This window comes from Panthera pardus, unplaced genomic scaffold (genome assembly GCF_024362965.1).
Source record: "Panthera pardus isolate Hobbes unplaced genomic scaffold, ASM2436296v1 HiC_scaffold_13, whole genome shotgun sequence".
In the NCBI taxonomy this organism is placed as follows: domain Eukaryota; kingdom Metazoa; phylum Chordata; class Mammalia; order Carnivora; family Felidae; genus Panthera; species Panthera pardus.
Window position 1 is genome coordinate 152,753,810 of NW_026526688.1, and position 12,753 is coordinate 152,766,562.

Consider the following 12,753-nt stretch of genomic DNA (forward strand, 5'->3'; position numbering starts at 1 on the left):
CAAACCACAAGATCATGACCTGAGCCAAAGTAGGATGCTTAACCGACTGAGCCCCCGAGGTGCCCCATAGCCCCTATTCTTTTAATCTGCTTTTCACATTTAATTAATCCTTTCATGTTTTTACTTTCTGAGTAATTTCCTCTGGTCCATATTCCAAATGACTAATTCTCTCTTCTCCCTGGTCTAATTGGCTATACTATCATTCCATAATTTTTTATTACCAAGAATGAGTTGGTGATAAATTTGATTTCTTTCTTTTTAAAGTTTACTTATTTATTTTGAGAGAGAGAGAGAGAGAGAGAGAAAGAGAGAGAGAAAGCACATGCACAAGTCGGGGAGGGGCAGAGAGAGAGGGAGAAAGAGAATCCCAAGCAGGCTCCACTCTTATCTGTGCAGAGCCTGATGCAGGGCTCAATCCCACAAATTGTGAGATCATGACCTAAGCCTAAATCAAAAGTCTGATGATCAACCAATTGAGGCACCCTGGTGCCTCTGATAAATTTGATTTCTATAAAGTTTATTCATATTTGTCAAATGAGCTTCTATTTATATAAACAACTATAAATTATACAAACATATATACATATATTGCATAGTGTATTATATAGTATAATCATATACACATACAATTTACTCTTTCTTTCAAATGGGTTACTACAAAGAACAGTTGATTCACTTTAATTTATAATGCTATGTTGTCTTAGAGCACCTGGCTGGCTCAATTGGTACAGGATGTGACTCTTCATCTTGGCGTTGTGAATTCAAGTGCTACCCTGATCACAGAGATTACTTAAAAAAATAATGTTACATTTTCTTGAGGCTTATTACCTAAAGGTTTTGTTGACAGGTTTCATTATTTTTCAGACTACTTAGAATCTATTTTATAATAACTTGCATATATCAATTATTTGAAAATAAACCTTCTTTTCTTCTAACTCTCTGGAACTGTCATCTCCAAGATTGGCATTGATCACCACATGTGTATCTAGTGGCAGGTCACAGTGAACCAGCTTGTCAAATTTGCTTATTACTGTCTACATCCAGTTTTGGAATCTTGAGGAATTAAACTGAGCCAAGTAGAAACTTGTAGACCTATATCTTTCTTGCACTAAACTCTTGAACAAAGCCAGCTCTGAATAGCATACTTCTCAGTATTATATTCTGCTTCTATTTATTCTTTGTACCATCTCACAACACCAACCACAAAGAAACCAGGATGTAAACAACAAAAATTGATCACCATTTTCTCCATTCCCAGAAGTCTCTATGGTCTACTATGGAGGTTTCATTACTTGAATTAAATTTCCTTAATTCTAAACTGTTCTCAGAACTTCTTCCTAGTGAGACTGGTGAAATCAAGAAAAGAGTAGGAGTAAGGCTGAGGTTTTACCTAGGGTCATAAGTGAGGACATAAGTGTTCTAGGTCATGAAGGATACTTAGTATTTCTGAAAAATTCTCCCATTTTTCTTCTAAATTTCTCTTCTTTCAGCAATAATATAAACTTAGATTTCAGTTAAATATTTAATACCATCTGTAATCAACAACTATCAATAATAATTTTTCACATCTTTCAAACTATACCATGCTAATAACTTGATGTATGCTTTAGTCTGTATGACCTATTAATTGGCTCTATATTTTCATATATACAAAGATAGAGTGGATTCTACTAGCAAGTCAAGAAGCAAACATTTCACTTATCTATTACCAATTTTTAAAATTCTACCTCTAGAGGCACCTGAGTGGCTCAGTCAGGTAAGTGTCTGACTCTTGGTTTTGGGTCAGGTCATGATCTTGAGGTTCATAAGTATGAGTCCCACATTGGGCTCTGGGCTGACAGCATGGAGTCTGCTTGGGAGTCTCTCCTCTCCCTCTCTCCCTCTGCCCCTAGCTTGCTCTCACTTGCTCTCTCTCAAAATAAATAAATAAACTTAAAAAAAAAAGGAATCTTTAAAAAAATAAAATAAAATAAAATTGTACCTCTAAAAATACAAGTGGAGCATTTTTATACTGTTGAACAACATCCAATAAGAGGAATTTAAATCATAATAAAAATGACGGCAAGTAACACAGTCTTACATTACAAGAAAGCAAAGGCAGGCATCAGGCACATACTACTTGAGTGAATATGGCTGATGACATTTTATGTGATATATATCCTATATAATTTGTATTATTGTTCTTCTTAATAATGCAAATTAAAAATATTTTTGAAGAAGTAAAATAATCAAATACTTTGAATCTGTTTAATCTTATGGAATTTAATTCAATCACTAGTTTTTCTATGTGGATGCTATATACAAATAGAAATTAATTTAGGAAATTGAAATCTTTTAGATTCTTGGATTTCAAAACTTTTTGACTATGAATCAGAATGTGAAATGCTTATTGGTCTTATAAAAATACAATGTATTTACAAAATTTAAAATATTGAATGAAAGTTCATGAAGTAATACTTAACCTATTTAGAGTTTATTCCAATGTATTTTATTCGGTGTCATGATAATCCATCTCTACTTATTCTATTCTATTCTATTCTATTCTATTCTATTCTATTCTATTCTATTCTATTTCTTTTTGTAATGCTAAGAATAATACTGATTCCTTTTTTCCAAGTTACTAATGGGTCACAACCAGCAGTGTGGAAAACACTACTTTATTAAAATAAGTATATTTAATAAGTATATTAAAATAAGTATATTTAAATTACATACTGAGCTACATATATATCAAATTATATATATTACTCATTTAGAATGTTAATCCATTAGTGATATAAACACTTTCAATTATCAAGGAAAGAACTGTAAGTCATGGCTAAAATACGAAAAAAGTTACGCAAATCAAGTTATATATCTTGACAACTTTAGACACACAGATGCATTAGATCTCTTATGTTGTTGTAATTCATCTCTATGCCAGTTGTCTATGCCAGTTGTCTACCTTCAATGTACTAATACATTACAAATAATATTTTAGACTATTCACTCATGCTAAAAGTCCTTATGCAACATATGTTCTTTATAATTTATGTTTATAAACTGTCTTTTTCTGCCATTCTTCGAACCTATTCCACCTCACCACAATAAGCACAGAACATTTCAGCAAATGTATGCTTTGCTCTTTGAAAAGGTGTCTGAAACTAATCTAAAGACTTATATAGACAGTTAATAACTTTTTCACTAGGACACAATGTTCAAAGGTTATAACCTATAAATGCCAAGTTTATTTCATAAGTAGTTTTATAGTTTATCCATGCTGAGAGACTTGGGAGGATATGGATTTCCCTGAAAGTGTTTAGAGCTTCTAACTTCTCTGATGAATCTTTATGGATTCAACCATTATTCACTCATCTAGATCATAGACATATCTATGGGCTTCAAATGATAATTTTGCATTTCCACCATAGGAGGCATCATGAAATAACTATCAAAAGCAGTGTTTCGTGTGAATATTATTAAAATGGACAGAAATTGACAGCTTATGTTCACCCATCATAGGTGCTCGATGACTAATGTTCAATATAAATGGATTCCCATTAGCTTTGTATTTTCTCCAATACCCATATTGGAAACTCATTTAAACTTATAGAAGCCTCTGCTGTATGCATTTGCATCATATCTTCTTTGACAGCAGATTTTCACTAACAGTAATAAAAGTAAATATTTTAAAAGATTTTTCAGCAAACAATGTTAATACACATTCCAGAACAAGTGCCTATGTAAATAATAATTGTATTAGTAAATACAAAAAAAGAAAGTGTCTTTATCTGCATATTTTCTAATTTAAAAAAATCAAATGCGAAAGTTAAATTTTGTGCCTGCTTATTTGCCTTGCTATTACTAAGTTTGGTTTAAATATAATTCTAAATAATTTTAAACTTGCGATTATAATTTTTGACGTATGAATTATTTGTCCAAGATAATGTACATGTATAAATTGTCTTTTACAGTAAATTTAGATAGAATTTATTGCAATAGTCTAGTTATGTCACATTATCATCACTCTTACTGCCACCTTTAAGAGTAATGTTTTGAAAACAAAAGAGCAATGTGGAATGTTCCTTTGTCAATATTCTTCTGTTAATTTATTATAAATCAAGTTAATTTGCTTAACATTGGATATTAAAGTTAAGATTTAAATTTTCAATACAAACTTTAAAATAATAACAGAATTCATTTTAAGAGAAAATAATTATATTCTGGTAATTATGAGCCAATTTTTCCATTGTGGCTGTGTATAGTAAGTATGTTTTGATTTCTTTATCCAGGTAGAATTCTTAGTAAACTATGTATTTATTCCTAACAGTAGTAGGAGAAGATACTAAATTAAAGTGATGTTCTGTTATGATCAATAGGCCCACAATTATTAAAAGTCAATAACACATATTATTCCAATTGTGTGCTTTACTCTTGATAAAGAAAATAACCCACTTTCAGGTGCCAATATTTTTTTAAAAATTTAATTTGGGGTTCCTGGGTGGTTCAGTTGGTTAAGCGTCCAACTTTAGCTCAGGTCATGATCTTGCAGTCTGTGAGTTCGAGCCCCACGTCAGGCCCTGTGTTGACAGCTCAGAGCTTGCTTCGGATTCTATGTCTCCTTCTCTCTCTGTACCCATCCCCTGCTCATGCTCTGTCTCTCTCACTCTCAAAAATGAATAAATTTTTAAAAAATGTTAAAAAATTAACGAGATCAAAGTTCTTTAGTGTCAAATGAAGATGCTGAAGCGTTTTGTTGAAGAATAACTTACTTAAAAGTGCATAAATTCTATGTCATATACCTTGGTACAGGTCGACAAATTGAACACATCTATGTAGCCAGTTCTTAAATTGAAAAACAGAAAATTATCACCCATAAGGCTCACATCATGCTTTCTTCCAGAACTATCCACTACTGCTCATCAGCACACTGCAAGAGTAACTACTATCTCCATTTATGACACTGGATAACTTCTTTATGCACTTCCTAAGATCGAATCTGCTGTTCAATAGAAACTCTTAGATTTATTGGGGGAGGGGGTGATGCCCATTCATGTCTTCTGCCCATTTTTAGTTGCATTATTCATTTTTAAAAACTCCATTTAAATTCCATTTAGTTAGCATACGGTGTAATATTAGATTGACATGTACAATTTAGTGATTCAACACTTCCATACAACAGCTGGTACTCATCACTACAAGTACACTCCTTAATCCTCATCATCTATTTAACTCGTCACTCTACTCCCCCTCCTCCCTGGCAACCATCAGTTTGTTATTTATAGTTAACAAGTCTGTTGCTTGCTTTGCCTCCCTTTATTTTAGCTTATGATTGTTTTGTTTGTTAAATTCTACATAGGAGTGAAGTTATATGGTATTTGCCTTTCTCTGACTGACTTATTTTACTTAGCATGATACTCTTTAACTCCATCCACATTGCTGCAAATGGAAATATTTCATTCTTTTTCTGGTTGAGTAATATTCCATTGTATGTATATACTACTTCTTCTTTACCCATTCATCAGTTGATGGACACTTGGGCTGTTTCCATAATCTGACTATAGTAGATAATGCTGTTATATATAACATATCCATGTATCCCTTTGAATTAGTACTTTGGGTAAATACCTAGTGATGCAATTGCTGGATCATAGAGTTAAAGATGTAAATGTGATACCTGAAACCGTGAAAATCCGTGAAGAACACGGGCAGTAACCTCTTTGACATTAGCTGTAGCAACTTCTTTCTGGATATGTCTCCTGAGTCAAAAGAAACAAAAGCAATAATGAACTATTGGGACTTCATCATGATAAAAAATTGCACAGGGAAGGAAACAATCAACAAAACTAAAAGGAAACCAGTGGAATGGGAGAAGATATTTGCAAATAACATATCTGATAAAGGATTTGTATTCAAAATATGTAAAGAATTTATCAAACTCAACACCCAAAGATGAATAATCCAAATGAAAAATGGTCAGAAGACATGAATAGACATTTTTCCAAAGAAGACATCGAGATGGCTAACAGACATTTGAAAAGATGCTCAACATCACTCATCATCAGAGAAATGCAAATCAAAACCACAATGAGATATCACTGCACACCACTCAGAATGGCTAAAATTAACAACACAAGAAACAACAGGTGTTGCTGAAGATGTGGAGAAATGGGAACTCTCCTTGCACTGTTGGTGGGAATGCAAACTGATGCAGCCACTCTGGAGAACGATATGAAGTTTCCTCAAAAAAGTTAGAAATAGAACTACCCTATGACCCACCGATTGCACTCTAAGTATTTAGCCAAAGAAACTAATGGATTTTAAACTGTGTTGACACTTGTGTTGACAACTAAATGCTATTATTTTTCATTGAACAGGTCCGAAGTTGTACCCTTCTAGAGTTGGCCTGCAGCTAGAACGAGGTAAGAATCAAATTTCATTGATCTATTTATTTAATTTGGAATCCCTTTTCTCTCATCAATAGCTAATATTTATTTATCACTTACTAAATGACAGGCATTGTAATAAGTGCTGTAAATCAATTATATCAATTGATTCTCCCAATAAGCTAGTGCTCCATTTTTATGGATGAGGAATTTTAGTCTCAAGAAGATAATTTTCACATATTCACTGTCAACATGCATTGGATGCAGGATCCGAACTAACATCTTTCTATCTCTAAAAGTTTTACTGCTTTTTTCTCTCATCCTACTACCTCCTAATAGGTTCTCAGGGATACTGGTCAGCAATTTCTTTTTCTCTCTTTCTTTTTTTCTTTTTCTTTCTTTCTTTTTCTTATTTTCTACTTAAAGCAAAATAAATGAGGTAATGAGGAGCAGAAATGAATTAATTTTAGGGGAAATATTATATCCAGTATTAAGCCTCAAGTTTCTCAAACTGTCAAATCCTATTTTCCATTCAGAAAATTTATAAATAGATACACTTAAAAGTTAGCTCTCTTAAGAATCATTGTAATTAACATTACATCAACTTGATCTTAAATTTGGACTTGTTCAAGAAGAGCTGTTATAAGTTTTAGAAAATACTTACTTGAAGTCAATTATAGTAAATCTACAATACACATCTATTAAGGAATTTCAATCTCTAATTATTTTACACTGTAATGAACGACCTTCTTTTTTTCTTCCTTGTACTTTTGCTAATATTCAGGCCATCTTTTCTCTCATATTACCATTACTCAAGGACAAATGATGATTTCTTTGGATCTAAGCTGTCGTGTTTGCTTTCATTGTTTCTTAGACATTACACCTTTCTTTGAAACCTCTATGCTGAAAACATAGGAATACATGGTATTCTTGGAAGTCACACTTTCCTGATGGTCCCAAATTCTTCCAAGCTCAAATGTCCAAGACAAATTCCTAGAGTCTAAAAGAGAAGACTCATTATCTTGTTTATTTTTGCCTCTGCAGAGCCTAATATATGCCGAGCATATAAATGTAGTTCAACACATAGATGCTAAGTAATATAAAATTATATAGTGATATTGTTTTCTGAACTTGACTAGTATATAATGATGACTCTAGAATGCCACAGGCATCAATGTAAAATATAACTCAGTTTGAAGAACACTATAAGGAACTGGAATTTCTGTTAGTTCAACCTTCCTGGTGAATATGACTTTTTACTTCCTCCTCGCATGTATTTACTTGATTTCTCCTCACATACATTTACAGGGTATAATCTAAATGAAATATAGCCATTAAGTGTCCTTGAATAAAAGTATGATGTCATATTTGAAAAAAAGAGTCAATTAATTTAGCAGGCTAAGCAAGATATGGTAGAAAGAAGTTGTTTGAAGTAATGCAGAATTTTAAACCTTTTACTTAACTATCTATAGGATCTTTTCTTTTGTAAAGGGGAGCTAATAAAGAACCAAACTCATGGTTTGGTTTTTGTTTTATAAGTGTTGAATAAGATTATGTTTATAAAGCACTATAATGGTTGGCATATGGTAGATGCTTTATCAATCAGTTATAGCTGATTGATGTTATAGCTATTAATATTAAGGAAATAAAACTTAACACTGAAACAAAGCAGGTCCTCAATATTTACCTATATTTCCTGCTAGAATATATTTGTCAGAATACTTGTACTGTGAGCAATGACATCATGTAAATTTAGTCTTTTACAGTTTCATCACACAAAAGACACTACAAAAACTAAAGAAAATAATAAACATTGCTTTTTGTGAGCAAAAGAACAAATATTTATTTAGCTTGGGGATTGTGCTGAGCTGAGCTGGACTTGGCCTTACTTGTGTAGGTTCACTCAATCAGCTGCCGTCAGCTGGTAGGTTCTTGGTGACTGTCTGGTCTAGGTTGCTCATAACTTCAGCCAATCAAATCCTCTCTACTCTATGTGGTTTCTCAGGCTTCAGTGGAATATCGTGAGCTTGTTCTCATGGTGGAATCAGGGGTACAAACAAATGAATACAAGTACTCAAGGACTGTTTAGGCCCAGGCTTGGAAGTGTCACATGATCTTTGCCCTACGTTCTGTTAGGTAAAGTGAGTGACTAGGCTAACCTATATTCAAGGAAGTGGGGAAATGGACACCAAGTCTTAATAAGAGATACTAAAACTCATATTGCAAATGGTGCAGATATGGGAATGGTAAAGAACTCTGATTTCTGTAATAAATCTGTCACACAAATTGGTAACTAAAATGTGTTCTCTCTTCCTACCTTGATTAATATATTTAATAATGTTCTGGAAGCACAGAGTTAAATTTTCAAGTCTTAAAATTATTGGATTTCTACAATAGAGAGGTGAAGAGTTAGCACTGTCCTTCCCATTGCTGGCTCCAATCATCCACACCCTTTATACAACAGCTTTGAAAAACCCCTAGGTACATACCCTAGATTCTGGTCCACTTTGGGAAGAAATGCCCAAGAAAGATGATTTGTTTAAATTAATTTGGGCAGGAAATTCAGGGGCCTTAAGTGGCTGAAGCATGATATATGCTGAAGCATAATACAGACAGCATCAGCTCCTGTTTTAGGCATATTTTCTTGGCCCTACAAATTCCTCGCCCTTTGGAAAACATACATAGACATAGAAGGCCAGAGGCAAAGTTCCTGGATTACTGAGTCTGAGTGGCATTATTAATGATATTCCTGGATTTTCTCAATTCCTTCTATTCAAATGTCATATTGATGGGACAACATTTTAAAAACATGCCAATAAAAAATAAAAATAATAAAAAATATTCCAATGCTCTGTTCCTTGAAGTCATCAAGTGATACAGGAATAGAAATGAACCCCCTTCTCAAAGGTGACAATACATAGATGTATGTTGTAAAGATGTTTTCAGCATTTTTTTTGGTGTTACAAGGCTATCATATTCTTTTGTTCCAATTAACATTTCTTGTTGTCATACATGATTGTCAAGATATTATTGACCATTTTTATATCAGTCTTTACCTTGATCTATGTCGCATTAACTTCCTACTGCTGTATAACAAATTAAAAATAACACTCATTTATTAGCTTGAAGATACAGTATGGCTGGCTTCTCTGCTCAGAATATCACAAAGCTGATCAAGGTATTGGTTGAGCTGAATTCTCATCTCAAGACTTCTAGAAAATTCTATTTCCATCTTCATTCTTGTTTGAAGAATTCACGTTGTTTTGTGGTTGTATGACAGAGGTTCCTATTTCCTGGCTAGTTGTCACATCCTAGGCCATTTCAGTTCCTAGAGACTATTTGCATTCTTGTCATGTGGCCCTCTCCATCTTCATTCCAGAAATCTTTCTAGTACTTTATTCCTAGTACTCTAGTACTTTGAACCTGAATTCCTTTCTCTTATCTATTCATGCAGATTTAAATAATACATGATTAACTCAGACTCACTTGAATAATCTCTTTTATGAAGCCACATAACATAACCTGATCAAGGGAATGATAGCCTATTATATTCATATTGGATTTATCAAATACAATATTCAAAATTAGTATATATCAATTGTATATTTTACCTTACTTTAAGATACCTGTAATTACAAATCAATGTATTGGATTCTGGAAATAATCTAAAATAGTCATAAACCAACATTCAATGTGTCTTGCAAAAAAGAGAATGAAATAACACTTTTTCATGACTGAGGATAATATAAATCACAAATAGATTAGCATAAAGAATAATATAAACAAAACAACAACAATGGCAATAATAATTGCATTATACTTATGAGATTAATCTAGCTCTAGTGTATTTTCTGTATATCTTTGAATAAAATAAATTATATTTACCATTATCTCATTTATGAACATTTAAGTCTTTACAATTGTTTTGCAATTATAAATAATTTTAATAAGAATATCTTTGTACATATCTTTCAGTACACACATGCCAGACTTATCTAGTGTTTATTATTAAGAAGGGAACATTTCTTTTACATGTCTTCTAAGACATCGGTTCTGTTTATTTTCCTCCTATTTCATGAGAAACTCCAAGTAATCTTTGCTGTATGTTTCTCTTATTACTTTGACAGCCTGGAGTGCTAGAAACCTGTCTTAGTTTGCATTCTTTTTCCAAACTGAATACATAAATAATCTCATCAAGCAGCATGGCTTTAAATGTTAATGACTTTCAAATATCTACAGACATACTTACCCAACTGCCTATTTGACAGCTCCTACTTGAATGTCTAATAAATATCACACACTTAACATGCCCTAACTTAAATCTTAATTTCCACCCCCAAATTATAATGCACCTAAGTGCTCAGGTCAAAATCTAAGAGCTGTCTTTATTTCACTGATATACTCTCCTCTCAAGTTGAACCTGCTCTGTGTTCAAAACAGATCTAAAATTGATACATTTTTAACATCTCTATCAGTGCCATCTTAATCCAGAAAGTCCCCTGCATGGGGCACCTGGGTGGCTCAGTCAATTAAGCATCCGACTTTGGCTCAGGTCATAATCTTGCAGTTCGTGGGTTCAAGCTCCGCATTGGATTGTGTGCTGACAGCTCAGGGCCTGGAGCCTGCTTCAGATTCTGTGTCTCCTTCTCTCTCTGCCCCTCCCCACTCATTCTCTCTCTCTCTCTCTCTCTCTCTCTCTCTCTCTCTCTCTTCTCTCTCTCTCTCTCAAAAATAAAGATAAAAAAAAAAGTCCCCTGCTTGATGAATTTGAATTTTTCCTAAGTAATCTTGCTTCCCCTTCCTCCCGGTTTCCACACAGCATCCATAGAGATCTTCTAAAACATATATCATGTCACTCCACTAGTGCTTTGCGATGACCACTAAAATGTATTCACCCTAACTAATTTATCATATAATAAAAGCATTTAGAGAACAGTTGACATCTATATCTACTGATACCCTAAATTATACTATAAAAATACCTTGTATTAGATTTGATTATGATATTATCTAATATTACATTTTCTCAGAACACACAGGATAGTAGCGGATGGTGGTCTGAACTTTGTTTAGGTAGAGGTGGGAAACCACTGTACATTTGAAAAATTGCTGATATCACTTATAAAATGGGTTTGTTCACATTTTATTTTACTTTATATATTCATAATACATTGAAATTTCTATGTATAATTTATCCTTTGCTTTTACAGGTTTCACATTAAAAAATGTGTTTTTTTAAATGACTATACCTTGAAATTGTATTAAATTACTATTTCCTTATTATTTAAGGTGGGCCCTTTTTGAAGGACTACATAACCATTCAAAGCATTGCAACTTCCTCCATTGTCACTCTCTATTTTACAGACCTAGGTCAACAGGTCAGTTGGACTACAGTAAGTATCAGTTTAAAATACAATATGCATGTCCCACATTTTGATAGGACAATTGTTATTAAATAAATTCATAATGAAACTAAATACTTTACTGAATAGTATGTTAAGTTTTCCATGCTTACTAGGATTAGTGGCCAAAATTTTACACAAGAATTAGGGCAATGGAAATACTCAATTGGAAAAACGAGCGCAAATTCTTTTTTTAAGTGTCAATCTACCCTAGGACTGATGGCCCTATTTCTGCTTCCTCTATGCTGTTAGTTAAATGGTGTTTCTTTGGCTCTTCCTTCTAGGAACCTGGGGATATGAAGACTTCTGATATTGGAAAGAGAGGAGATAGGATATTCAACAAAAAATGTTCTAAGGCAAGGGGAAGACATTTTGGAAAATCAGAATGAAGTAATGAGACATCTTTGAGTTAGGAGATTGTGGCATACTTTTGGTTCTCCTTGAAGGAGGAGCTTTCAAAGTGGTGGCAGCTGAATCCAATAGCATTATAAGAATGAAAACTACATTAAAAGACACGTAGGACTGGAGTGCCTGGTTGGCTCAGTCAGTTGAGCATACGACTTTGTTCGGCTCAGGTCATGATTTTACATTCGTGGGTTCCAGTCCCACAACAGGCTCTGTGCTGACAGCTCAGAGCCTCGAGCCTGCTTCAGATTCTGTGTCTCTCTCTCTCTCTGACCCTCCCCCCTCCACACACTCTGTCTCTGTCTCTCTCAAAAATTAAAAAAAAAAAAAACATTAAAAAAATTTAAAAAATGTTTTTTTAATTGTTTATTTTTTGAAAGACAGAGAGAGACAGAGTATGAGTGGGGGAGGGGCAGAGAGAAAGGAAGACAGAATCTGGAGCAGGCTCCAGGCTCTGGGTAAGCTGTCAGCACAGTGCCTGACTCTGGGCTTAAACTCTCAAACAGCAAGATCATGACCCCAGCCAAAGTCAGACATTTAGCCAACTGAGCCACCCAGGTGCCCCTAAAAAAACATTTTAA

General features: G+C 33.5%; 1 protein-coding gene across 2 annotated transcripts in view; it reads left to right on the forward strand.

Annotated features, from left to right (window-relative positions):
* The window catches only part of TECRL (trans-2,3-enoyl-CoA reductase like), a 123,637-nt gene that overhangs the window by 48,668 nt on the left and 62,216 nt on the right, over positions 1-12,753 (forward strand). For both annotated transcript variants that reach the window (XM_053901512.1, XM_019468704.2), the window contains exons 3-4: positions 6,357-6,401; positions 11,655-11,758. In XM_053901512.1, coding sequence (XP_053757487.1) covers positions 6,357-6,401; positions 11,655-11,758 — 149 coding nt within the window. The remainder of the gene's footprint in view (positions 1-6,356; positions 6,402-11,654; positions 11,759-12,753) is intronic.